Source organism: Procambarus clarkii, chromosome 60, assembly GCF_040958095.1.
Source record: "Procambarus clarkii isolate CNS0578487 chromosome 60, FALCON_Pclarkii_2.0, whole genome shotgun sequence".
Taxonomy (NCBI): domain Eukaryota; kingdom Metazoa; phylum Arthropoda; class Malacostraca; order Decapoda; family Cambaridae; genus Procambarus; species Procambarus clarkii.
This window is the reverse complement of record NC_091209.1, coordinates 6,346,414-6,373,295: the sequence shown is the minus strand read 5'-3', so window position 1 is coordinate 6,373,295 and position 26,882 is coordinate 6,346,414. Positions and strand designations below refer to the sequence as shown.

At 49.0% G+C, this 26,882-nt stretch overlaps 2 protein-coding genes across 5 annotated transcripts; both read left to right on the top strand.

Annotated features, from left to right (window-relative positions):
• The first annotated feature begins 1,106 nt into the window (after window positions 1–1,106).
• On the top strand, window positions 1,107–1,889 carry LOC138353835 (glutamine-rich protein 2-like). Its single transcript, XM_069307254.1, has one exon. It carries the CDS (start codon window positions 1,107–1,109, stop codon window positions 1,887–1,889), a length of 783 nt encoding a protein of 260 aa, XP_069163355.1.
• A 20,174-nt stretch (window positions 1,890–22,063) lies between these two features.
• Window positions 22,064–24,461, top strand: LOC123766978 (uncharacterized). 4 transcript variants are annotated; one of them, XM_045756459.2, is made up of 2 exons: window positions 22,064–22,221; window positions 23,386–24,461. In XM_045756459.2, exon 2 carries the CDS (start codon window positions 23,404–23,406, stop codon window positions 24,358–24,360), a length of 957 nt encoding a protein of 318 aa, XP_045612415.2. In that variant the 5' UTR covers window positions 22,064–22,221; window positions 23,386–23,403; the 3' UTR covers window positions 24,361–24,461. The 4 variants fall into 4 exon arrangements, with proteins under 4 accessions (XP_045612415.2, XP_069163519.1, XP_069163520.1 ...); XM_069307418.1 differs by having other exon boundaries at window positions 22,124–22,259; XM_069307419.1 differs by having other exon boundaries at window positions 22,131–22,253.
• Window positions 24,462–26,882: the final 2,421 nt, after the last annotated feature.

Genomic DNA, 26,882 nt, shown 5'->3' with positions numbered 1-26,882 from the left:
CCATGCTCGTCCAAGCAGCGGCCGACCCCAGCCTATCCTCAGACCATGTTCGTCCAAGCAGCGGCCGACCCCCAGCCTGTCCTCAGACCATGTTCGTCCAAGCAGCGGCCGACCCCCAGCCTGTCCTCAGGCCATGCTCGTCCAAGCAGCGGCCGACCCCAGCCTGTCCTCACACCATGCTCGTCCAAGCAGCGGCCGACCCCAGCCTGTCCTCAGGCCATGCTCGTCCAAGCAGCGGCCGACCCCAGCCTGTCCTCAGGCCATGCTCGTCCAAGCAGCGGCCGACCCCCAGCCTGTCCTCAGACCATGCTCGTCTAAGCAGCGGCCGACCCCCAGCCTGTCCTCACACCATGCTCGTCCAAGCAGCGGCCGACCCCCAGCCTGTCCTCAGGCCATGCTCGTCCAAGCAGCGGCCGACCCCCAGCCTGTCCTCAGACCATGCTCGTCCAAGCAGCGGCCGACCCCAGCCTGTCCCCACACCATGCTCATCCAAGCAGCGGCCGACCCCAGCCTGTCCCCACACCATGCTCATCCAAGCAGCGGCCGACCCCCAGCCTGTCCTCAGGCCATGCTCGTCCAAGCAGCGGCCGACCCCCAGCCTGTCCTCAGGCCATGCTCGTCCAAGCAGCGGCCGACCCCAGAGACGCCATTTTACATTTTTAATTTACTGTGCTTACAAAATTATTTTGTCATATATAAATTAATACGTATATAGAATTGTGTAGAATAGGACAGACATTTTGGTTCCATTGGCAATTATCTGTAATTATAGTTCGTGGGGAAGCATTTAGAAATGTGCAATTCGAACACAGGAAGAAATCCAAACACTCATATAAATATTCGAACATATTCAGTTCCGTGTCTAAGTGGTCTTCATAAAACCCACAAGAGAAAAAAAGAACATGGAGATTGGCTGCAGGATTATCATACATTTTGACAATATGTTGATGGTTATCAGCGTGCATTGTTGCCTAAGATAATTATTGAACCTTTCCTGCATAGTGAACACGACAAGTTATGGGGATGCAAACTCAATTTACTCAATTTACGTATTCAATTTCAATCGATGTCAATTTACGTACATCTTTTTATCTCAACGCTATCTCATGTCTGCTGGCAAGCTGGACATGAAGGGTAATGTCCAGGACAAGCCAGACATGAAGGGTAATGTCCAGGACAAGCCAGACATGAAGGGTAATGTCGAGGACAAGCTGGACATGAAGGGTAATGTCGAGGACAAGCCAGACATGAAGGGTAATGTCCAGGACAAGCCAGACATGAAGGGTAATGTCCAGGACAAGCCAGACATGAAGGGTAATGTCGAGGACAAGCTGGACATGAAGGGTAATGTCGAGGACAAGCCAGACATGAAGGGTAATGTCGAGGACAAGCCAGACATGAAGGGTAATGTCCAGGACAAGCCAGACATGAAGGGTAATGTCCAGGACAAGCCAGACATGAAGGGTAATGTCCAGGACAAGCAAGACATGAAGGGTAATGTCCAGGACAAGCCAGACATGAAGGGTAATGTCCAGGACAAGCCAGACATGAAGGGTAATGTCCAGGACAAGCCAGACATGAAGGGTAATGTCCAGGACAAGCCAGACATGAAGGGTAATGTCCAGGACAAGCCAGACATGAAGGGTAATGTCGAGGACAAGCCAGACATGAAGGGTAATGTCCAGGACAAGCCAGACATGAAGGGTAATGTCCAGACCAAGCCAGACATGAAGGGTAATGTCGAGGACAAGCCAGACATGAAGGGTAATGTCCAGGACAAGCTGGACATGAAGGGTAATGTCCAGGACAAGCAAGACATGAAGGGTAATGTCCAGGACAAGCCAGACATGAAGGGTAATGTCCAGGACCAGCTAAGACATGAAGGGTAATGTCCAGGACAAGCTAGACATGAAGGGTAATGTCCAGGACAAGCCAGACATGAAGGGTAATGTCCAGGACAAGCCAGACATGAAGGGTAATGTCCAGGACAAGCCAGACATGAAGGGTAATGTCCAGAACAAGCCAGACATGAAGGGTAATGTCCAGGACAAGCCAGACATGAAGGGTAATGTCCAGACCAAGCCAGACATGAAGAGTAATGTCCAGACCAAGCTAGACATGAAGGGTAATGTCCAGGACCAGCTAAGACATGAAGGGTAATGTCCAGGACAAGCTAGACATGAAGGGTAATGTCCAGGACAAGCCAGACATGAAGGGTAATGTCCAGGACAAGCCAGACATGAAGGGTAATGTCCAGGACCAGCTAAGACATGAAGGGTAATGTCCAGACCAAGCCAGACATGAAGGGTAATGTCCAGACCAAGCCAGACATGAAGGGTAATGTCCAGACCAAGCCAGACATGAAGGGTAATGTCCAGACCAAGCCAGACATGAAGGGTAATGTCCAGACCAAGCCAGACATGAAGGGTAATGTCCAGACCAAGCTAGACATGAAGGGTAATGTCCAGGACCAGCTAAGACATGAAGGGTAATATCCAGGACCAGCTAAGACATGAAGGGTAATGTCCAGGACAAGCTAGACATGCTTACACTGCATCTTAACCAAAGTTGCTGGCGAGAATACTGCTCTGCTATCTTTTTACGGCGATAACGGCATGATTGCAGGAGTTTCTCACTTTGCAATGTTTGCACTGCGTGCCCTCGTAATGCCTACATTTTCCTCTATTTCGAAAATGCCTTTCTTGAAACATTTCCACAAACTTTTACACTATACCACTTTGTATACAGAGTGGCGGGCCTCTGCGGACGAAATTGGGGTCTCTTGGTTATATCCCCAGAGACAAGCATTCTCTGCCGCAGAATTTTACGTAGTTTTAGCTTCTCTCAGTTACATTTTGTTAGCCAGCAATCGTTTGTTTTGGTAGCTGATGCATCTAGCAGTGAGCCGGTGGCCGAGCGGACAGCACGCTGGACACGTGATCCTGTGCTCCCGGGTTCGATCCCGGGCACCGGCGAGAAACAATGGGCTGAGTTTCTTTCACCCTATGCCCCTGTTACCTAGCAGTAAATAGGCACCTGGGAGTTAGTCAGCTGTCACGGGCTGCTTCCTGGGGTGTGTGTGTGATGTGGGGAAAAAAAGTAGTAGTAGAACCAGTTGACTGACAGTTGAGAGGCGGGCCGAAAGAGCAGAGCTCAACCCTCGCAAGCACAACTAGGTGAATACATTCCCTGGAGTTAGGCAACTGTTGTGGGGGGCATCTTATGGAAGGTCAGTAGTTGGTTTAGGGGTGACCTCGGCGAGCCAAAATACAGGCTTCCTGTCCCCCGGACAACGGAAACCAAACGTGTTAGCTCGCGTAAAAATAAAATAGCATTGACCTGGACGCTGTGTTGCTCGCAGTCTCAGAAGCCGCATGGCCCTTGGGCCAGATTCACGAAGCAGTTACGCAAGTACAGGGGCCAGATTCACGAAGCAGTTACGCAAGTACAGGGGCCAGATTCACGAAGCAGTTACGCAAGTACAGGGGCCAGATTCACGAAGCAGTTACGCAAGTACAGGGGCCAGATTCACGAAGCAGTTACGCAAGTACAGGGGCCAGATTCACGAAGCAGTTACGCAAGTACAGGAGCCAGATTCACGAAGCAGTTACGCAAGTACAGGGGCCAGATTCACGAAGCAGTTACGCAAGTACTTACGAACGTGTCCATCTTTCCTCAATCTTTGACGGCTTTGGTTACATTTATTAAACAGTTTACAAGCATGAAAACTTCCCAATCAACTGTTGTTATTGTTATAAACAGTCTCCTGGTGCTTCGGAGCTCATTAACTGTTTAATAATGGTAAACAAAGCCGCCAAAGATTGAGAAAAGATGTATACGTTCGTAAGTGCTTGCGTAACTGCTTTGTGAATCTGGCCCCTAGTTAGCTCAGAAACCCCATATATTATATATATATATATATATATATATATATATATATATATATATATATATATATATATATGTATATATATATATATATATATGTATATATATATATATATTATATATATATATCCATCCCCCCGTGTTGGCTCAGACGCCACGTATATAGGGCCCATGTTGGCTGCTTCTCTCACAAGCCTCCACTCTCCGCAACACAAATTTGCATTTAAATATAAAATTCCACTCAAGGTGTAAGACTGGTCAGATGGGGGCCCTCACAACCCTCAGATGGGGGCCCTCACAACCCAGGCCATCTCCCGTGCTTGCTAATCACTGTCTGGGGGCCCTCAGTACACAGTCAGGATACTGTTATCACTGGGATGACTACAGTCAAGATACTCTGGTTTGTTAATCACTGCCTGTACAGCAGTGATTGGGGCTGGGACCCCTGCCTGTACAACAGTGATTGGGGCTGGGACCCCTACCTGTACAACAGTGATTGGGGCTGGGACCCCTGCCTGTACAGCAGTGATTGGGGCTGGGACCCCTGTCTGTACAACAGTGATTGGGACTGGAACCCCTGCCTGTACAACAGTGATTGGGACTGGAACCACTACCAGTACAACAGTGATTGGGGCCGGGACCCCTACCTGTACAACAGTGATTGGGGCTGGGACCCCTGCCTGTACAACAGTGATTGGGGCTGGGACCCCTGCCTGTACAACAGTGATTGGGGCTGGAACCCCTACCTGTTCAACGGTGTAGATTAGAACCAGCACAATAACATCACGACAAACTGAAGCGAGAGATACGGAAGGAAATGCAAAATATGCCCCATGGAAAGTCGGAACATGATAGGCAGGATTACATCACACGATGTAAACATCAAAAGTCCTCGACTCTTCAGTTTCCCGCCGACATGTATAAGAAATGTGGCTTGAACGACAATAAGGGATTCTACAAGACTTAAAAAAAGAGTTCCAACGGTAGTAACTAGATCAACCTGGCTGTGGTGCCCTAGAAGCCACAGGGAGAAACAGCCTCATTATTCAGGCAATCAGTAAGGAAGACTGACCTTCAGGCTAGGCTGCAGAACGATCAAAATCGTCGAAATTGACCTGCTTGAGCTCCTGATCAATATGTCGGCCCTCAGATATTCTAATTAAAATATTCAAGATTCCAATGATATACAGTATACAAGATATCCGAGAAGAGAGTATCAGTGCTGTGTAGGGGTTGACCATGGGTTAAGCAAGAGCTATGTAGACTTGGAGCTATATTGCCTGTTTGTAATTCTCCCCTAATTCTGTATAGCAATTCTCCGTAATAACAATTCTCTCTAATACCGTATATGCTGGACTATGTATGCCTGGCTTATTTGTGCCCCTTGGCCTTGACCCATCTTAGTCTTGATGCCATGCCTTGGGTCAGATTCACGAAAGCACTTACGCAAACACTTACGAACCTGTACATCATTTCTCAATCTTTGGCGGCTTTGTTTACAATTATTAAACAGTTAATGAGCTCCGAAGCACCAGGAGGCTGTTTATAACAATAACAACAGTTGATTGGCAAGTTTTCATGCTTGTAAACTGTTTAATAAATGTAACCAAAGCCGTCAAAGGTTGAGGAAAGATGGACAGGTTCGTAAGTGCTTGCGTAAGTGCTTTCGTGAATCTGGCCCAATCATAGCCTACGGCAGCAGCCACTCTACATCTGCTTCATACGTAAAACAAGAAAAACCTTTTAGAAAAACATCTAGTGTTTGGGAGACAGTGTTTTGTGTCCCCACTATACCATTGTCAGTTGAATCATGTCTTACCATATTTTTTTTAGCAAAACAGACTTGTGATGTAAATATTATAACGAGGGAAAAAAAACAATGTTTTTCGTAATGAAAATGTTAAAAAATATTTTGTGAAAAAAGTTGGACTAAATCACGAAAATGGCTTTTTGTTTTGTTTTTCGAAGAGCGTGTAGCGCCTGGCGTGTGTAGATGGTCCTTTCACACCTTGTTTACGGAGAGTTTGTATTGGTTGGCGTCGTTGATGTGCTGCGAAAACAATGTCCGTTTGTAGGTTGTTTGTAGTTGAAGTGCGACTCCGGCTTATTCATAACCAATACATTCTCATTTTACATAAATTTAAATAACAACATTTTTCCATGGGAAGAAAATGGTTGCAATTCTTGTGGAGTTCAGTTATATACTGTTACGTCGGCTGAGGTTATCTTGATATGATTTCGGGGCTTAGCCTCCCCCGCGGCCCGGTCCTCGACCAGGCCTACTTTTTGTTACACACACTTTTAGGAAGCAGCCAGTTCCAGCTGTCTAACTCCTGGGTATCTATTTACTGCTAGGCGAACGGGTGCATCAGGGTGAAAGAAACTCTGCTCATTTGCCTCCACCGGGGATCGAACCCGAACCTTTGGATTACGAATCCGAAGCGTTGTCCGCTCAGCTGTCAGACCCAGGTTAGCTGAGCTGAGGTTACTAAGATTTAGGAACTGGGCAGACTGTGACGATGCTGCAGCTCTTGTAGTCAATACCACCAGTCACCTCCACCACCAGCCCCCCTCCACCACCAGTCACCTCCACCACCAGTCACCACCACCACCAGTCACCTCCACCACCAGTCCCCTCCACCACCAGTCACCTCCACCACCAGCCCCCCTCCACCACCAGTCACCTCCACCACCAGTCACCACCACCACCAGTCACCTCCACCACCAGCCCCCCTCCACCACCAGTCACCTCCACCACCAGTCCCCTCCACCACCAGTCCCCTCCACCACCAGTCCCCTCCACCACCAGTCACCTCCACCACCAGCCCCCCTGCACCACCAGCCCCCCTCCACCACCAGCCCCCCCCTCCACCACCAGCCCCTCCACCACCAATCACCACCACCACCAGTCCCCCTCCACCACCAGTCACCTCCACCACCAGTCCCCTCCACCACCAGTCACCTCCACCACCAGTCCCCTCCACCACCAGTCACCTCCACCACCAGTCACCTGCACCACCAGCCCCCCCTCCACCACCAGCCCCCCTCCACCACCAGCCCCTCCACCACCAGCCCCTCCACCACCAATCACCACCACCACCACCAGTCCCCCTCCACCACCAGTCACCTCCACCACCAGTCCCCTCCACCACCAGTCCCCTCCACCACCAGTCCCCTCCACCACCAGTCCCCTCCACCACCAGTCACCTCCACCACCAGTCCCTTCCACCACCAGTCACCTCCACCACCAGTCCCCTCCACCACCAGTCACCACCACCAGTCACCTGCACCACCAGCCCCCCCTCCACCACCAGCCCCTCCACCACCAGTCCCCTCCACCACCAGTCCCCTCCACCACCAGTCCCCTCCACCACCAGTCCCCTCCACCACCAGTCACCTCCACCACCAGTCCCCTCCACCACCAGTCACCTCCACCACCAGTCCCTTCCACCACCAGTCACCTCCACCACCAGTCCCCTCCACCACCAGTCACCTCCACCACCAGTCACCTGCACCACCAGCCCCCCCTCCACCACCAGCCCCTCCACCACCAGTCCCCTCCACCACCAGTCCCCTCCACCACCAGCCCTCTCCACCACCAGTCACCTCCACCACCAGTCACCTGCACCACCAGTCCCCTCCACCACCAGCCCTCTCCACCACCAGTCACCTCCACCACCAGTCCCCTCCACCACCAGCCCTCTCCACCACGTCACAGCTACTCCCACCACCACATCCACCAGCAACCAATCACCAACAACCTCCACTACCACCAGCCACTGCCAATCACCAACAACCACCACTACCACCAGCCACTGCCAATCACCAACAACCTCCACTACCACCAGCCACTGCCAATCACCAACAACCACCACTACCACCAGCCACTGCCAATCACCAACAACCACCACTACCACCAGCCACTGCCAATCACCAACAACCTCCACTACCACCAGCCACTGCCAATCACCAACAACAAATGATTGACATGTGTCAACCCAGCACTGTCATCCATTATCGTGCCAGGGACAACAACATCCCCCCCCCCCAATCTCTCGCCCCAAAGTGAACTTTCCTTTAGAATTTTCCTTTAGAAAATTCTGTTTTCCTTCTGTATTTGGTGCAGTATTGGATGTCTGAGCCACTCGCTTCCTCGGAGCGTCCACACTTGTTGTAAAATTATGAGTGAATTGTTTAACAAGGATTCGTAAGTTATTATGAGCTGACGACGCTAATTAAGTCAGTCTGCGACCCCTCCTGTGCGTCATCCTTCTCAGCTCTTGTCTATGATGCAGCTGTTTACTGGTAAAGACGAGGGTTAGAGAGGGACAGCTCTACTTTAGCCTCTACGCTCTCAGCTCTACCTCTTGTATTGTGCCTTAACCTGACGATTGCTATGTTAGCCATTGTTTACATTCACGCACACCTAACTGTGCTCTGTTTCTCAAGTTCAGCAGACATAGGCTAACTACCTGTTTATCCTCCTGACCTGTTACCTTCATGGGTTACAATGACCTTCGGGATCAATAAAAAACTGGAAATTTGTGCCTAATGACCTGCCAAAGGTCGCTAAAGCCCAACAAGTCGTTATAGAAAGGTCACAAGGAAATACACACCGAGAGGTCTATTCACAAAATTCTATTTGCTGGTTGATTTAGTAAGCTATTGTGGTTGGCTTAATAACCCTTCCGCAGTGTTACGTCCTCGACTTACAATCAAGGACCCAGGGTTATCTTCTTCTCTTGAGGTTATCTTGAGATGATTTCGGGGTTTTAGTGTCCCCGCGGCCCGGTCCTCGACCAGGCCTCCACCCCCAGGAAGCAGCCCGTGACAGCTGACTAACACCCAGGTACCTATTTACTGCTAGGAAACAGGGGCATAGGGTGAAAGAAACTCTGCCCATTGTTTCTCGCCGGCGCCCGGGATCGAACCCGGGACCACAGGACCACAAGGGTTCCATCAACAGACGGGACAGAAATGGTTGGACACGTTTCCTTTCACCTACTGCCTCTGTTCACCTTGCAGTAAATGGGTGCCCAGTAGCTGGACAACTATTGAGGGTTGTGTCCTTGCTGAGGTCAGTAGTACGACCTTTGGGGACCTCGATATAAGCCTAATGTAAATATATATATACACACACACACGTTTCCTGTCCCCGACAAGGGGAATTATAATTATTATTATCATGTAATATAACCCGCGGGAGCCGGTCGGCCGAGCGGACAGCACGCTGGACTTGTGATCCTGTGGTCCTGGGTTCGATCCCAGGCGCCGGCGAGAAACATTGGGCACAGTTTCTTTCACCCTATGCCTCTGTTACCTAGTAGTAAAATAGGTACCTGGGTGTTAGTCAGCTGTCACGGGCTGCTTACTGGGGGTGGAGGCCTGGTCGAGGACCGGGCCGCGGGGACACTAAAAAGCCCCGAAATCATCTCAAGATAACCTCAAGATAACCATTGATAATTAAATCTTGTCCAAAAATCCTGCTGGGAGCAGGTGTGAAGTTGGAGTCTTAGTCCAGCCTCTCCTCCTAAGCTTCCCCAACGTCAAAAAAACGATCAATTTAAAATGATCCTCATCTTGTGGTGTGTGAATATGTCGTCATCAATTTAAAGTGGTCTCTCCTAACCCGCCAGAGGACCCACAACAGAAAATGGGACAGGACGTCACTTTCGCCAGCCGCTTCCATTTTCTAGTACGACGGTTTTTGCCCTTATGTAACGCTATTACATAAGAGAGGAGAGGTGGTAGGAGGAGAGGTGGTAGGAGGAGAGGTGGTAGGAGGAGAGGTGGTAGGAGGAGAGGTGGTAGGAGGAGAGGTGGTAGGAGGAGAGGTGGTAGGAGGAGAGGGTGTAGGAGGAGAGGTGGTAGGAGGAGAGGTGGTAGGAGGAGAGGGTGTAGGAGGAGAGGGTGTAGGAGGAGAGGTGGTAGGAGGAGAGGTGGTAGGAGGAGAGGTGGTAGGAGGAGAGGTGGTAGGAGGAGAGGGTGTAGGAGGAGAGGGTGTAGGAGGAGAGGTGGTAGGAGGAGAGGGTGTAGGAGGAGAAGGTGTAGGAGGAGAGGGTGTAGGAGGAGAGGTGGTAGGAGGAGAGGTGGTAGGAGGAGAGGGTGTAGGAGGAGAGGTGGTAGGAGGAGAGGTGGTAGGAGGAGAGGTGGTAGGAGGAGAGGGTGTAGGAGGAGAGGTGGTAGGAGGAGAGGGTGTAGGAGGAGAGGTGGTAGGAGGAGAGGTGGTAGGAGGAGAGGTGGTAGGAGGAGAGGGTGTAGGAGGAGAGGTGTAGGAGGAGAGGTGGTAGGAGGAGAGGGTGTAGGAGGAGAGGGTGTAGGAGGAGAGGTGTAGGAGGAGAGGGTGTAGGAGGAGAGGTGGTTGGAGGAGAGGGGTAGGAGGAGAGGTGTAGGAGGAGAGGTGTAGGAGGAGAGGTGGTAGGAGGAGAGGGTGTAGGAGGAGAGGTGGTAGGAGGAGAGGGTGTAGGAGGAGAGGTGTAGGAGGAGAGGTGGTAGGAGGAGGTGGTAGGAGGAGAGGGTGGTAGGAGGAGAGGGTGTAGGAGGAGAGGGTTGTAGGAGGAGAGGGTGTAGGAGGAGAGGTGGTAGGAGGAGAGGTGGTAGGAGGAGAGGGTGGTAGGAGGAGAGGTGGTAGGAGGAGAGGGTGTAGGAGAGGTGTAGGAGGAGAGGTGGTAGGAGGAGAGGTGTGTAGGAGGAGAGGTGGTAGGAGGAGAGGTGTAGGAGGAGAGGTGGTAGGAGGAGAGGGTGTAGGAGGAGAGGGTGTAGGAGGAGAGGTGGTAGGAGGAGAGGTGGTAGGAGGAGAGGGTGTAGGAGGAGAGGGTGTAGGAGGAGAGGTGGTAGGAGGAGAGGGTGTAGGAGGAGAGGTGTAGGAGGAGAGGGTGTAGGAGGAGAGGTGGTAGGAGGAGAGGGTGTAGGAGGAGAGGTGGTAGGAGGAGAGGTGGTAGGAGGAGAGGGTGTAGGAGGAGAGGTGGTAGGAGGAGAGGGTGTAGGAGGAGAGGGTGTAGGAGGAGAGGGTGGTAGGAGGAGAGGTGGTAGGAGGAGAGGGTGTAGGAGGAGAGGTGGTAGGAGGAGAGGTGGTAGGAGGAGAGGGTGTAGGAGGAGAGGTGGTAGGAGAGGTGTAGGAGGAGAGGTGGTAGGAGGAGAGGTGGTAGGAGGAGAGGTGGTAGGAGGAGAGGTGGTAGGAGGAGAGGTGGTAGGAGGAGAGGTGGTAGGAGGAGAGGGTGTAGGAGGAGAGGTGGAGAGAGGTGGTAGGAGGAGAGGGTGTAGGAGGAGAGGGTGTAGGAGGAGGGTGTAGGAGGAGAGTGGTAGGAGGAGAGGTGGTAGGAGGAGGGTGTAGGAGGAGAGGGGTAGGAGGAGAGGGTGTAGGAGGAGAGGTGGTAGGAGGAGAGGTGGTAGGAGGAGAGGTGATAGGAGGAGAGGTGGTAGGAGGAGAGGGTGTAGGAGGAGAGGGTGTAGGAGGAGAGGTGGTAGGAGGAGAGGGTGTAGGAGGAGAAGGTGTAGGAGGAGAGGTGGTAGGAGGGAGGTGGTAGGAGGAGAGGGTGTAGGAGGAGAGGGTGGTAGGAGGAGAGGTGGTAGGAGGAGAGGTGGTTAGGAGGAGAGGTGGTAGGAGGAGAGGTGGTAGGAGGAGAGGTGGTAGGAGGAGAGGTGGCTAAGGAGGAGAGGTGGTTAGGAGGAGTAGGTGGTAGGCGAGAGGTGGTAGGAGGAGAGGGTGTTAGGAGGAGAAGGTGGTTAGGAGGAGAGGGTGGTAGGAGGAGAGGGTGTAGGAGGAGAAGGTGTAGAGGAGAGGGTGTTAGGAGGAGAAGGTGGTAGGAAGGAGAGGTGTGGTAGGAGAGGGTGTAGAGATAGGTTGGGTTAGGAGGAGAGGTGGTAGGAGGAGAGGTGGGTAGGAGGCAGAGGTGGTAGGGAGTGAGAGGGTGGTAGGAGGAGAGGTGGTAGGAGGTAGAGGGTGGTAGTGAGGAGAGGTTGTAGGAGGAGACTGGTGGTAGGAGGAGAGGTGGTAAGGAGGGAGAGGGTGTGAGGCAGGAGAGGTGGTAGGAGGAGAGGGTGGTAGGCGGAGAGGTGGTAGGAGGAGAGGGTGTGTAGGAGGAGTAGGTGGTAGGAGGTGAAGAGGGTGTATGTAGGAGGAGGGTGGGAGGGAGGAGAGGTGGTAGGAGGGAGAGTGTGGTAGGAGGAGAGGGTGTAGGAGGAGAGGTGGTAGGAGGAGAGGGTGTAGGAGGAGAGGTGGTAGGAGGAGAGGTGGTAGGAGGAGAGGGTGTAGGAGGAGAGGTGGTAGGAGGAGAGGGTGTAGGAGGAGAGGGTGTAGGATGAGAGGTGGTAGGATGGAGAGGTGGTAGAGGAGAGGTGGTAGGAGGAGAGGTGGTAGGAGGAGAGGTGGTAGGGAGGAGAGGTGTAGGAGGAGAGGTGGTAGGAGGAGAGGTAGGGGTTAGGAGGAGATGGTGGAGGAGGAGAGGGTGTAGGAGGAGAGGTGGTAGGAGGAGAGGTGTAGGAGGAGAGGTGTAGGAGGAGAGGTGGTAGGAGGAGAGGTGGTAGGAGGAGAGGTGGTAGGAGGAGAGGGTGTAGGAGGAGAGGTGGTAGGAGGAGAGGGTGTAGGAGGAGAGGTGTAGGAGGAGAGGGTGGGTAGGAGGAGAGGTGGTAGGATGAGAGGGTGGTAGGAGGAGAGGTGGTAGGAGGAGAGGTGGTAGGATGAGAGGTGGTAGGAGGAGAGGGTGTAGGAGGAGAGGTGGTAGGAGGAGAGGTGGTAGGAGGAGAGGTGGTAGGAGGAGAGGGTGTTGGAGGAGAGGTGGTAGGAGGAGAGGTGGTAGGAGGAGAGGGTGTAGGAGGAGAAGGTGTAGGAGGAGAGGGGTTGGAGGAGAGGTGGTAGGAGGAGAGGTGGTAGGAGGAGAGGGTGTAGGAGGAGAGGTGGTAGGAGGAGAGGTGGTAGGAGGAGAGGTGGTAGGAGGAGAGGTGGTAGGAGGAGAGGTGGTAGGAGGAGAGGTGGTAGGAGGAGAGGTGGTAGGAGGAGAGGTGGTAGGAGGAGAGGGTGTAGGAGGAGAGGGTGTAGGAGGAGAGGTGGTAGGAGGAGAGGTGGTAAGAGGAGAGGGTGTAGGAGGAGAGGTGGTAGGAGGAGAGGTGGTAGGAGGAGAGGGTAGGAGGAGAGGGTGTAGGAGGAGAGGTGGTAGGAGGAGAGGGTGTAGGAGAGGTGGTAGGAGGAGAGGTGGTAGGAGGAGAGGTGGTAGGAGGAGAGGGTGTAGGAGGAGAGGGTGTAGGAGGAGAGGTGGTAGGAGGAGAGGTGGTAGGAGGAGAGGTGTAGGAGGAGAGGGTGGTAGGAGGAGAGGGTGTAGGAGGAGAGGTGGTAGGAGAGAGGGTGTAGGAGTAGAGGTGGTAGGAGGAGAGGTGTAGGAGGAGAGGTGGTAGGAGGAGAGGTTGTAGGAGGAGAGGGTGTAGGAGGAGAGGGTGTAGGAGGAGAGGGTGTAGGAGGAGAGGTTGGTAGGAGGAGAGGGTGGTAGGAGGAGAGGGTTTAGGAGGAGAGGGTGTAGGAGGAGAGGTGGTAGGAGGAGAGGTGGTAGGAGGAGAGGGTGTAGGAGAGAGGTGTAGGAGGAGAGGTGGTAGGAGGAGAGGTGGTAGGAGGAGAGGTGGTAGGAGGAGAGGTGGTAGGAGGAGAGGTGTAGGAGGAGAGGGTGTAGGAGGAGAGGGTGTAGGAGGAGAGGGTGTAGGAGGAGAGGGTGTAGGAGGAGAGGTGGTAGGAGGAGAGGGTGTAGGAGAGGTGGTAGGAGGAGAGGAGGTAGGAGGAGAGGGTGTAGGAGGAGAGGTGGTAGGAGGAGAGGGTGGTAGGATGAGAGGTGGTAGGAGGAGAGGGTGTAGGAGGAGAGGGTGTAGGAGGAGAGGTGGTAGGAGGAGAGGGTGTAGGAGAGGTGTGTAGGAGGAGAGGAGGTAGGAGGAGAGGGTGTAGGAGGAGAGGTGGTAGGAGGAGAGGTGGTAGGATGAGAGGTGGTAGGAGGAGAGGTGGTAGGAGGAGGGTGTAGGAGGAGAGGTGGTAGGAGGAGATGTCGTAGGAGGAAGAGGGTGTAGGATGAGAGGTTGGTAGGATGAGAGGTGGTAGGAGGAGAGGGGTAGGAGGAGAGGGTGTAGGAGGAGAGGGTGTAGGAGGAGAGGTGGTAGGAGGAGAGGGTGTAGGAGGAGAGGGTTAGGAGGAGAGGTGGTAGGAGGAGAGGTGGTAGGAGGAGAGGTGGTAGGAGGAGAGGTGGGTAGGAGGAGAGGGTGTAGGAGGAGAGGTGGTAGGAGGAGATGTCGTAGGAGGAGAGGGTGTAGGATGAGAGGTGGTAGGATGAGAGGTGGTAGGAGGAGAGGTGGTAGGAGGAGAGGTGGTAGGATGAGAGGTGGTAGGAGGAGAGGGTGTAGGAGGAGAGGTGGTAGGAGCAGAGGAGGTAGGAGGAGAGGGTGTAGGAGGAGAGGGTGTAGGAGGAGAGGGTGTAGGAGGAGAGGGTGTAGGAGGAGAGGGTGTAGGAGGAGAGGGTGTAGGATGAGAGGTGGTAGGAGGAGAGGTGGTAGGATGAGAGGTGGTAGGAGGAGAGGGTGTAGGAGGAGAGGTGGTAGGAGGAGAGGGTGTAGGAGAGGTGGTAGGAGGAGAGGAGGTAGGAGGAGATGTCGTAGGAGGAGAGGGTGTAGGAGAGGTGGTAGGAGGAGAGGAGGTAGGAGGAGATGTCGTAGGAGGAGAGGGTGTAGGAGGAGAGGTGGTAGGAGAGGGTGTAGGAGGAGAGGGTGTAGGATGAGAGGTGGTAGGAGGAGAGGGTGTAGGAGAGGGTGTAGGATGAGAGGTGGTAGAAGGAGAGGGTGTAGGATGAGAGGTGGTAGGATGAGAGGTGGTAGGAGGAGAGGGTGTAGGATGAGAGGTGGTAGGATGAGAGGTGGTAGGAGGAGAGGTGGTAGGAGGAGAGGTGGTAGGAGGAGAGGGTGTAGGATGAGAGGTGGTAGGAGGAGAGGTGATAGGAGAAGAGGTGGTAGGAGGAGAGGGTGTAGGAGGAGAGGGTGTAGGAGGAGAGGGTGTAGGAGGAGAGGTGGTAGGAGGAGAGGGTGTAGGGGGAGAGGTGATAGGAGGAGAGGGTGTAGGAGGAGAGGTGGTTGGAGGAGAGGTGGTAGGAGGAGAGGTGGTAGGAGGAGAGGGTGTAGGAGGAGAGGTGGTAGGAGGAGAGGGTGTAGGAGGAGAGGTGGTAGGAGGAGAGGGTGTAGGAGGAGAGGTGGTAGGAGGAGAGGTGGTAGGAGGAGAGGGTGTAGGAGGAGAGGGTGTAGGAGGAGAGGGTGTAGGAGGAGAGGTGGTAGGAGGAGAGGGTGTAGGAGGAGAGGGTTTAGGAGGAGAGGTGGTAGGAGGAGAGGTGGTAGGAGGAGAGGGTGTAGGAGGAGAGGGTGTAGGAGGAGAGGTGGTAGGAGGAGAGGTGGTAGGAGGAGAGGTGGTAGGAGGAGAGGTGGTAGGAGGAGAGGGTGTAGGAGGAGAGGGTGTAGGAGGAGAGGGTGTAGGAGGAGAGGGTGTAGGAGGAGAGGGTGTAGGAGGAGAGGGTGTAGGAGGAGAGGTGGTAGGAGGAGAGGGTGTAGGAGAGGTGGTAGGAGGAGAGGAGGTAGGAGGAGAGGGTGTAGGAGGAGAGGTGGTAGGAGGAGAGGTGGTAGGATGAGAGGTGGTAGGAGGAGAGGGTGTAGGAGAGGGTGTAGGAGGAGAGGTGGTAGGAGGAGAGGGTGTAGGAGAGGTGGTAGGAGGAGAGGAGGTAGGAGGAGAGGGTGTAGGAGGAGAGGTGGTAGGAGGAGAGGTGGTAGGATGAGAGGTGGTAGGAGGAGAGGGTGTAGGAGGAGAGGTGGTAGGAGGAGATGTCGTAGGAGGAGAGGGTGTAGGATGAGAGGTGGTAGGATGAGAGGTGGTAGGAGGAGAGGTGGTAGGAGGAGAGGGTGTAGGAGGAGAGGGTGTAGGAGGAGAGGTGGTAGGAGGAGAGGGGTGTAGGAGAGGTGGTAGGAGGAGAGGAGGTAGGAGGAGAGGGTGTAGGAGGAGAGGTGGTAGGAGGAGAGGTGGTAGGAGGAGAGGTGGTAGGAGGAGAGGTGGTAGGAGGAGAGGGTGTAGGAGGAGAGGTGGTAGGAGGAGATGTCGTAGGAGGAGAGGGTGTAGGATGAGAGGTGGTAGGAGGAGAGGTGGTAGGAGGAGAGGTGGTAGGAGGAGAGGTGGTAGGAGGAGAGGTGGTAGGAGGAGAGGTGGTAGGATGAGAGGTGGTAGGAGGAGAGGGTGTAGGAGGAGAGGTGGTAGGAGGAGAGGGTGTAGGATGAGAGGTGGTAGGAGGAGAGGTGGTAGGATGAGAGGTGGTAGGAGGAGAGGGTGTAGGAGGAGAGGTGGTAGGAGGAGAGGGTGTAGGAGAGGTGGTAGGAGGAGAGGAGGTAGGAGGAGATGTCGTAGGAGGAGAGGGTGTAGGAGAGGTGGTAGGAGGAGAGGAGGTAGGAGGAGATGTCGTAGGAGGAGAGGGTGTAGGAGGAGAGGTGGTAGGAGAGGGTGTAGGAGGAGAGGGTGTAGGATGAGAGGTGGTAGGAGGAGAGGGTGTAGGAGAGGGTGTAGGATGAGAGGTGGTAGGAGGAGAGGGTGTAGGATGAGAGGTGGTAGGATGAGAGGTGGTAGGAGGAGAGGGTGTAGGATGAGAGGTGGTAGGATGAGAGGTGGTAGGAGGAGAGGTGGTAGGAGGAGAGGTGGTAGGAGGAGAGGGTGTAGGATGAGAGGTGGTAGGATGAGAGGTGGTAGGAGGAGAGGGTGTAGGAGAGGTGGTAGGAGGAGAGGGTGTAGGATGAGAGGGTGTAGGATGAGAGGTGGTAGGAGGAGAGGGTGTAGGAGGAGAGGGTGTAGGAGGAGAGGGTGTAGGAGGAGAGGGTGTAGGATGAGAGGAGGTAGGAGGAGAGGGTGTAGGAGGAGAGGTGGTAGGATGAGAGGTGGTAGGAGGAGAGGGTGTAGGAGAGGTGGTAGGATGAGAGGTGGTAGGAGGAGAGGGTGTAGGAGGAGAGGTGGTAGGAGGAGAGGGTGTAGGAGAGGTGGTAGGAGGAGAGGTGGTAGGAGGAGAGGGTGTAGGAGAGGTGGTAGGAGGAGAGGGTGTAGGAGAGGTGGTAGGAGGAGAGGGTGTAGGAGGAGAGGGTGTAGGAGAGGTGGTAGTAGGAGAGGTGGTAGGAGGAGAGGGTGTAGGAGGAGAGGTGGTAGGAGGAGAGGGTGAGGTGTGAGAGGGAAGCCGGGTGAGGTGTGAGGCGGTAATGAGGAGCTCAGCCAGCGCAGCGTCAAAATAATGATCCCAATTTGTCAGAACTGCGGCCAACAGGCTGGACCAAATTCCCCCCCCCCCCCCCCCCCCCCGACCTTCCTTGCTTAACGACGCCCACTCTGCTACTCCCTATAAACGTGTTTCATCTTAAAATATATTTTCCTATATACGCTTTTCTTATTAAAATAAATTTTCCTGTATATAAAGTTTTTCTTAATTAAAATCAATTTTCCTATATATGTTTTCTTAAAATCCATTTTCTTATACACGTTTAAGAAAAAAAGTATATAGGAAAATTGATTTTATCAAAATAAATTTTCCTATATACGTTTTTGATCTTAAAATCAATTTATTTTTTGTTTGTTTTACATTACTTGCGATTCCCTCTCTCACTCAAGTCGTTAACCGCTCAAATGGTTTAATGTCGTTTATCTGTTGTCAGACTTGTTAGGGTTATCGAGGTTCCCCAAAGGCCTAGAGTCAGATTCACGAAGCAGTTACGCAAGCACTTACGAACGTGTACATCTTTCCTCCACCTTTGACGGCTTTGGTTACATTTATTAAACAGTTTACAAGCACCAAAACTTGCCAATCAACTGTTGTTATTGTTATAAACAGCCTCCTGGTGCTTCGGAGCTCATTAACTGTTTAATAATTGTAAACAAAGCCGCCAAAGATTGAGAAAAGATGGACAAGTTCGTAAGTGCTGGCGTAACTGCTTCGTGAATCTGGCCCCTGATACTCTCCAGGATGGAAGCCACAAGTGTTGCCTAAAACTCCAGGGTTATTATATACTGCTGGGTGAACAGGTGCATCAGATGCAAGGAAACGAGCCCAAGCGTCTCGGTCAGCCCGGAAATGAAACTTGGGGACATTTGCGAGAGTTGCTCACACTAAGTACACTAAAAAAAACTCATATACTAATTAAGATTTAGAAATGTAAAGATATTTTTCTAAATCTAAAAACATATTTTTTTTGAAATACATGACTTTAATATTTTATAAAGGGACAAATACATTTTTATTTTTTAATTCTGGCTGTGAATAGGCCTACGGAGAAGGCTGATTACTCAATTTTGTGCGACCTGTAGTTTAGTGGTCTACGTTCTCGACTTAGGATACTTGATCAACCAGGCTGTGACTCATACGTCAGGCTGCGAGCAGCCGCGTCCAACAGCCTGGTTGATCAGTCCAGCAACCAGGAGGCCTGGTCGACGACCGGGCCGCGGGGACGCTAAGCCCCGGAAGCACCTCAAGGTAACCTTAAGGTAACCTCAAGGTAAGGTACAATCGGAGATCGTAGGTTCGATCCCCCGGGCCAAGACAGAAAAGGTTTAGCACATTCATGAACATTTGATGCCTCTATTCATCTATCAGTAAACAGGAACTCAGGAGCTACGCAACTATTGTGGGTTGCATTCTGGGGGCAGGTCAGTAGTCCGATCCGCCTTGTGGGGGAGGGGGGAGGGGGCGTAGATATATGTTTACAGGCTTCCTGTCCCCGATAACAGGAATTAGTTACGTGTATGTAACTAGTACTTATTAAACGTGAGTTTCCCCCCCCCCCCCACCCCCCCTTCCTCCCAGGCAACAAGTGTTCTACATATAATTATAATTAACAAACAAACAATAAACATATAATTAACAAAGTCCAGCTTTCTCTAGATCATGTACACTCATGTGTGACACATGCAAAAATGGGGGTTCTCACCAGCACATGTGTTTTCGGGTAAATATGTGTTAACTCACAGGATGGACCTAACACCTGAAGCCAACCACAGAAGAACACCCCCACCCCCTACCCCCTCCTTTCTCCAAACTCATCAAATTCGTTGAACTGTTCATCGGAATTCTGGTTTGTTCTCATATAGAAATTTTACTATATATCAATATATTACGAGTCCTTCTGAAGATGTATTAATATACGACAGTACTTAAAGAAATTCCTGTTTCAATTCTTCCTCCGTGGTCTGACACTCATATTTTTCATCACGTGTTAATTTTCGTGATTTACACACATTAATATATTATGTTTAATTAGGCATGGGTTAGGTGTTTACATTCTGTAGGCAATTATTTGCACTTGTAGTTTGTTTGTGAAGCCTTAACTGCTGTGTGGGTCCAACAGAGGTTGTCAGCGAAGCACTGCTCGAGAAATGCCCGAATCTCATTAATTGTGAGTCGAGTGTAAATACTGTTCATAAAAAACGGGTTTTGACGGCTGGATTAATGAGGATTTAGCATTTGTTGACGAGGACGGGTTGAAAATGCTTCCCAATAAAGCCGCTAAACCCCTGTTCATGCATGAAAAACACTTGACACTACTCACGCTGCAACCCGTCCTCGACTCAAGTCCATTACATCCAGCGGTCAACCCCACAGACGCATTCATAAATTTTAACTTGCTGTTCATTCAAAACGGGAATTTTCTCAAGTATAAATTAATATTGTAATATATTAGCATATTGTGTATATATAGGCATAGGATAGGTTAGGTGTTTAGGTTCTGTTGGCGATTATTTGTATTTGTAGTACGTGGGTAAAGCATTTATAGCGTTGTGGTTCGAACAAAATTCGTCAGTGAAGCACTTGTTCCGGATATGTTCGAACGTCAGCAGTTGTGAGTCGTGTGTAAACCGCTTTTCATTCATAAACAGGGGGTTTGGCGGGTGCATGGAATCACTTTTGGATCTTTGTTTGGAGGACGGGCTGCACATCTGATGACGTTCGAACACTTGTCGACCAATGCTTTACACTTCAATCGAATCGCACCTCATTCATGCTTCACCCACGCTCTCTAAATATAAATAATTGCTAAGAAAACCTAAACGCCTACCTAACCTACGCCTAAATATGCACAATATGATAATATATTATTATTAGTAGTATTAGTATTATTAAGAGAAAACTCCTCTTGACCAGACCACACACTAGAAGGTGAAGGGACGACGACGTTTCGGTCCGTCCTGGACCATTCTCAAGTCGATTGAAAAGAAAATTCCTATTTTAAATGAACAGCTTGTTAAAATTGACGTAGGCTACTTTGAAATCGGCCGCAGCTTTAACCAGCCTAGCTTACAGACCAGTTGAAACAATCGTTTCAAAACAGTTACAGCACAAGCCCAGACATAACAAAATCTGTGGGCTACACAGCAATAATTATACGTCGCGAATTATACATGTTCATAGATTTAATAGCAAAGAGCTAGTACGGAAATAAGGAATACAATTGGTACAGCGCTGTTTCCCATTACATGCGCATACAGGAAACACAAATAGTTGTAATTACTCACCTGTCTTTAGTAGCGTGGATCACTCTGTAGATCATCGTTGTCACCACACACAATCGTTTATAGCACTGATATGTTGCTTAGATCACTGATATATTGTTTATATCATTGATATATTGTTTATAGCACCGGTATATTGTTTATAGCACCAGTATATTGTTTATATCACTTGATATATTGTTTATATTATTGATATATTGTTAATAGCATCGGTATTGTTTATAGCACTGATATATTGTTTATATTGCCTGTATATTGCTTATATCACTTGAATATTCTTTAAACGCTTCAATATTCTTTATATCACTGGTATAGTCTTTATATCACTGGTATAGTCTTTATATCACTGGTATAGTCTTTATATCACTGGTATAGTCTTTATATCACTTGTATAGTCTTTAGATCACTGGTATATTCTTCAGATCACTTGTATAGTCTTTATATCACTGGTATAGTCTTTATATCACTGGTATAGTCTTTATATCACTGGTATAGTCTTTATATCACTGGTATAGTCTTTATATCACTGGTATAGTCTTTATATCACTGGTATAGTCTTTATATCACTGGTATAGTCTTTACATCACTTGTATAGTCTTTATATCACTGGTATAGTCTTTACATCACTTGAATAGTCTTTATATCACTGGTATAGTCTTTATATCACTGGTATAGTCTTTATATCACTGGTATATAATAATATCGAACACACACACCTGAAACGTAGAGTTAACATTATGTCAATAATCTTCCTTCCACCATTGAATCAATAAATTCACTATCACAAAAACATTGACACTACAAATAAACTTCCCTTTTTCTGCCTCAACACTCTGGGCTATATACACAGATGTGTATCAAGGTTTGGGTGTATATATATACACACCGAGTGCGTTAAATAACCCTACGGAAGGTTGCAAGGCCTTATATGGGGTCCATAACTGCTTACTGAACAATAAGCAAGTACACTTTTAACACGAGATTTTGTCTAGGACTAAAAGTGTATATATATACACAGAAGCGACAACACCTCTCTGTGTAGAGGTGTTGTAAAGAGGTGTTGTAGAGGAAGGTTGGAAGGCCTTATATGGGGTCCATAACTGCTTACTGAACAATAAGCAAGTACACTTTTAACACGAGATTTTGTCTAGGACTAAAAGTGTATATATATACACAGAAGCGACAACACCTCTCCGTGTACAAATATAACTGTCACGAGCGAGACTGCTTCACTAACAATGAAACGTCGGAATTAGGACACAAATGCTTTTCTCTGATTCAAATTAAACATTATTCATAATATTATTAATAATGTCTAAGTGGTTTGCTGTTATTGTGAGTTTCTGTTATGTACTTAGTGTGCTGTAAAATTATATTAACTTAATGAATTGTAATTGTACAACCCTTTTACGAATATAGTTTTTGATTTGATTTGAAAAGTTTGTGTTTACATGAAAAAAAAACTTTCTCGCCTTGACAAATGATGTACGATAATTAATCCAATATACGTGAGAGTCTCAGTCTGTGTTTTAATTCATCAGTATATTCTACACAGCATTTTGTGCAGTATTTATCAGTATTTTCTACCACTAGGAAGGTCATAATACTCCACATCTGGCAGGTGTGGGCCGGTGCAGCCAGGTGTAAGCTGTATACCCATCAGGCACCACGTGTCACCTCACCAAAATGTAAACACGGTTACCAGTCACCAGGCAGACAGTTCGCCACACTACCGCCTGCTTGACACGTCCACCTGAATCGTCTTTATCCGATCGGAGGGGAAGACATCCGGCTATACTGTACGTGTCCTGCAGTCGGATATAACACCAAGGTTATGGTAGGAGTAGCTGGAGACACACAGCACCGCCCCTGTGCCTGGTAACTCCACTACGGGCTCACTATAGCCCGTGCTACTTTGGAACTTTTGTTCTAAGTAGCTGAACCTAAAAACAACTACACAGGTGTTACTGATAGTTGTTGAACATAAGCGGTTGTAGATAACGACTTAGTCATTGGCACTAACTGGCTATGAAGCAGTTAGGATTAGGTTGTCCATGCTAGACGTGGCATTTATTATGGAATCTACCAAACCGTTAAAATTAGGACGTAACAGTTGAACTTGAAACACTGTAATAGTTACGTGTTTTATGCTTCGACCTCGAAAGATTTGTTTTATTTATTCCCCCCCCCCCCCCCCAGATGCTTTGTTTACAAAATGTTATAGTGTTCAACAGTGTTGAACACCATCATAGTGTTCAGGAGAGAACTTGACAAACACCTCCAAAGTTAACTTTATAAACCAGGCTGTAATTCATATGTCAGGCTGCAGGTAGCCGCGTCCAACAGCCTGGTTGACCATTCCAGCAACCAGGAAGCCTGGTCGAGGACCGGGCCGCAGGGACGTTAAGCCCCGAAACCACCACAAGGTAGGAGAGAGCGGGTGGTCACTTCTCCTGGCTGTTCTCTACATTCGCCGCATCGTACAGTGCGCTAAGCTAACCAGAAACATACGAACCCAAGCAACCCAATTTACCTAACCTATTGATGCATTGAAAACGCAAAAAATCGTGAGCCTTTACTTTCATAACGAATCTTAAACGACGAAGACTACTTAGCTATGGGGTCATTTGTCTCACGCGTAGGATAGAGATGTATATGTTTAACCATAAACATTGTACAAGAGGCCAGCTGCAGTTTTCCTATTCATTATTTATCAAGAGCCTCCTCTTCCCCTTTGCTGAACTAGTCTGGCAGACTCCATTTTCTTCATGGCTTTTAATGCCAGCAGGGACTTGCCAAAGGACATATACAATCTCGGTGAAGTTTCTTTGATAATCGTACAGATTCCTCATCCTGACACCTTTTTAATAATTTAGAGTTTGCAAGATTATTTATGAAGGGTTGTGGTTACATATCTGATTTGACGTGACGCAAGAACTTTATGTATCTTTTTATCTATTTAGCTGTAACAGCAAATACAGATGTGGACGTACTTCGCGGCGCTGCCCTTGACGGATAAGATATGGTTGATCGTCTTGATGCCGCTTATGTTGGATATGTTATGGAGGTTCTTGAAGACGCAGTCACTGACGAGGTGGAAGCTGGCGCTCTTCGCGGTCATGGCTCTACAGGCGTTTATGTTCGCAATCTTCTTCACTCGGTCCGAGGAGGAGCTGAAGAGAGTGAACGTCACCATGCGGTCGCCGCTGAAGTTCACCTGGATGATCTTCAGAAACCTAACACTGTTTGATCTGATAATAGTCGTCTTCATGACGGAGTTTATGGTCCGGGTGATGAATGGGATCTACACCAAGCTGAAAACAATGGGGCTCAAGTGGACTGTCTTCACAATGCTCTCAATAATAGGGGTAATGGGGGTGATTATCACGAAGCTACCGTTGATAGAGTTGATATCGACAATCTACCCGAGGCTGTCGATATCAGAGTTGTTGTGGACGCTGTACACAACGCTGTCGTTATTGGAATTGATGAGTGTGCTCATCATGATCATGACATCGGTGAAGATTATGTGGACGATCATCACGGCAACATCACTGATGAACTTGATATGGACGGTGATAACGGCAGTACTGTTGATAGGGTTGACGGAGGTGGTCTACAAGAGCATGACCTTCACGGAGAAGATGTCCGTGATCTTCACGACGGCGTCTATGATTAGGTTGTTATGGTTGACCTTTACCACAGTGGTAGTTACGGATATATTGACCTCCTTCACCTGGCCTCTGGTGAGGGCCGCGGGTGTCACCGTAGCGGCGCTCTCGATGGTCAAGTTGACGTGGAACATCTTTTCAACGCTATTAATAATAACAAACGATTTTGGCGACGAATCCAAGATTAAACTTCGGATTATTGTTGCTCATTTGTTCTACGGAAGAAAAGTTTATCAAACTTTCTTTCGGCACTTTGTTCATTTTTAACTTTTAGGTAGCGTTAACAAAGTTACTAAATGCATTATAAATTTGAGCGGAAAGTTTGGTGTTAAGAGGTCATTCCCCTACAAAATACAACTACCTTGAGTCTTGTAAGTTTAATTGCCCTTATCTGTAAAACGTGTGGCCTCCAGATATTATATCTCACAGTGTTTCTCCTCTATGAGATGTGATCTAAACCCGATCATTCATCCCTGCACCTCTCCAGAAAGTCCTATACACTTAGAGTGCCCAAACCAGAACATTTAAAGTCGAATTACGTGGTTTGGTAGTTCCCGCATCAGCTGGGTGCTCGACATGAATACGCGCCTTGTCTCCTTACTGAACGAGGACTTGACTACGGCAGTGTCTCGTTCTACCCTCCTGCACCGGAAGGCAGCAGCCATGTTTAAGGTACGCGCAATCACCCTCCCTGTGAGTGGACAGTTTGGCCTCGCTGGAGAACCATAACTAAACTCTTAAGTTATCTCCAGCGAGTGGCTATCAGTGCCGTCAACCTGTGCCTGAAGGCTGTCCTCTCTTATTTAACGAGCTGTGTAGCATAGGTGTGTGTTCTTGCTGTGCCGGCGTGTGTGGTGGTGGTGGTGGGGGGCTTTGAAGGATGTTAAGCGTCTCTCCGTGTTCGCATCAATATCCCAGCAGGGAGCTCTTTGTCCTTAATGACTTCTCTTGTACTCTCCGGAGCAGCCCAACCAAACTCAGGCGCATTAACAACCAAACGGTGGGTTTGGTCGTTATATATGAACTATATATAGGTAGAAACCTAGTTTCTCTCAAATTGAAACATTTTTACGTTCCGATCATCCCCGTCAAGTGGGTTGTTCCTTGAGGTGGTGAGGGACTCTTGCTCCCCCTACTGGCAGCCAAAAGCTAAATGCACCAGCCCGGGTGTCAAACCACTCTGGTTTGACACCCGTGCTTCCCCCCCCCCTCACAAATGTTCCTTTACCTGGTAGAAGTAATGCACATGATAAAGTAAGTAATTATCAAATAATTATTTTTTCTAAAATACATAGGAGTTATTTTTATTTTGTGCTGTATTTTTCTGGACGAGTGAGAATGCAGATTTTACTATATAAAAAAGGTACTTAAGAAGGTACTTCTTAGATCAATTATAAGAACATTTTACTAAATCTGCTCTAATAAAAATTAGCGACAACGTGAATATTTATTAATAGTTTGGACACTAGAATTTTTAATTGAAATGTAACAACTGTCTTGGTAAGAATAATACGAACAACTAATCCCAATTGTGTAATAGACGTCATGTATGGGCCAATAGACAGTTTCCTGCAGTCCTTTATTCTTGCGTTCACGAGCTGTTAAATAATGTTATTAATTACTTTTATATTTCCACTTTATTGTGAACTTGACAAATCTTATTCATATTACCTTTATTTACACAAGTCATTTCTGAAAATGCATCTATTTATATTTATATATATTGAGCTCAATTAAACCGTATATAAATTTCCCTGGTGGTTATACGTTTTCACATTGTTCGCGTGTTTATTCAAATGAAAGTATTGACCTTAACGTCACGTGGCTCCATGTGTATATCATGTATACACATGTATACACATGTATACATACACAAGCTTCTAAGGCAGAACTTCCAACCTTGGCTTATTACAACATTTCGCAGACGCAACAAAACCAATCGATACAAAAAACTTATTTAATGGTTAATGATAAATAACTGAACAAATCAATATACTCGTACAATCAACATGCCATTTCAAGTATGGCTCAATCGTTTAGTTTAAAATTTACAAAACTACTTTAGAAATCAAATTTGGACGAACTTTAAATTCGGCGAAATATTTTCTTGGTGCAAGTAAGGGTGTCCGCCGTTAATGGATGCCTACGTTAATGGGCGTAAGAAACACGGTGGTTATCAGAGGCTAAAATGGCTATAAATCATACGTTTAGCCAGCACGTGACACATTGACACCTAAACAGATGCATTGAGCTAAAGCTGCAGTGCTCAACGTTGTGGAAAATATACAGTGTATGTATACTTTAATATACTTTGGAAGCAGTGGTAGTTTATACATGTCGCGTACATGCCTATAAAGGGGCAAATGATTGAACCGTACGGGCTCACCATAGCCCGTGCTACATGGACACTTCTGTCTAAGTAGCCAATTCTAAAACTCCAACAAAGAACCTTGCGTGAATCTGTTTTCCTCATTGCCTTTTCCACTTTACTGTAGGAAAGTGGAAAAACTCTGAATCAAAGTTAAGATTTTTTTTGTTTAACCTGAGGCGTGATATAATCTCTACACACTGACATCACCTTCTCAAATGTCCAACGTCTTACCATCGTTAAACAAAATGCTCAAGACGTTAGTCTGGACACCACCAGACTAACATCCTCAAAATAAGATTGAACGAAAGAGCCTGGACATAGCCGAGGCACTACATGTCAAACACTCGTCCAGGTATAAACAGTCTAGTTTAAACATAGCTATGTCCTACCATCCAAGAAAGCTTAAGATAATTACGAA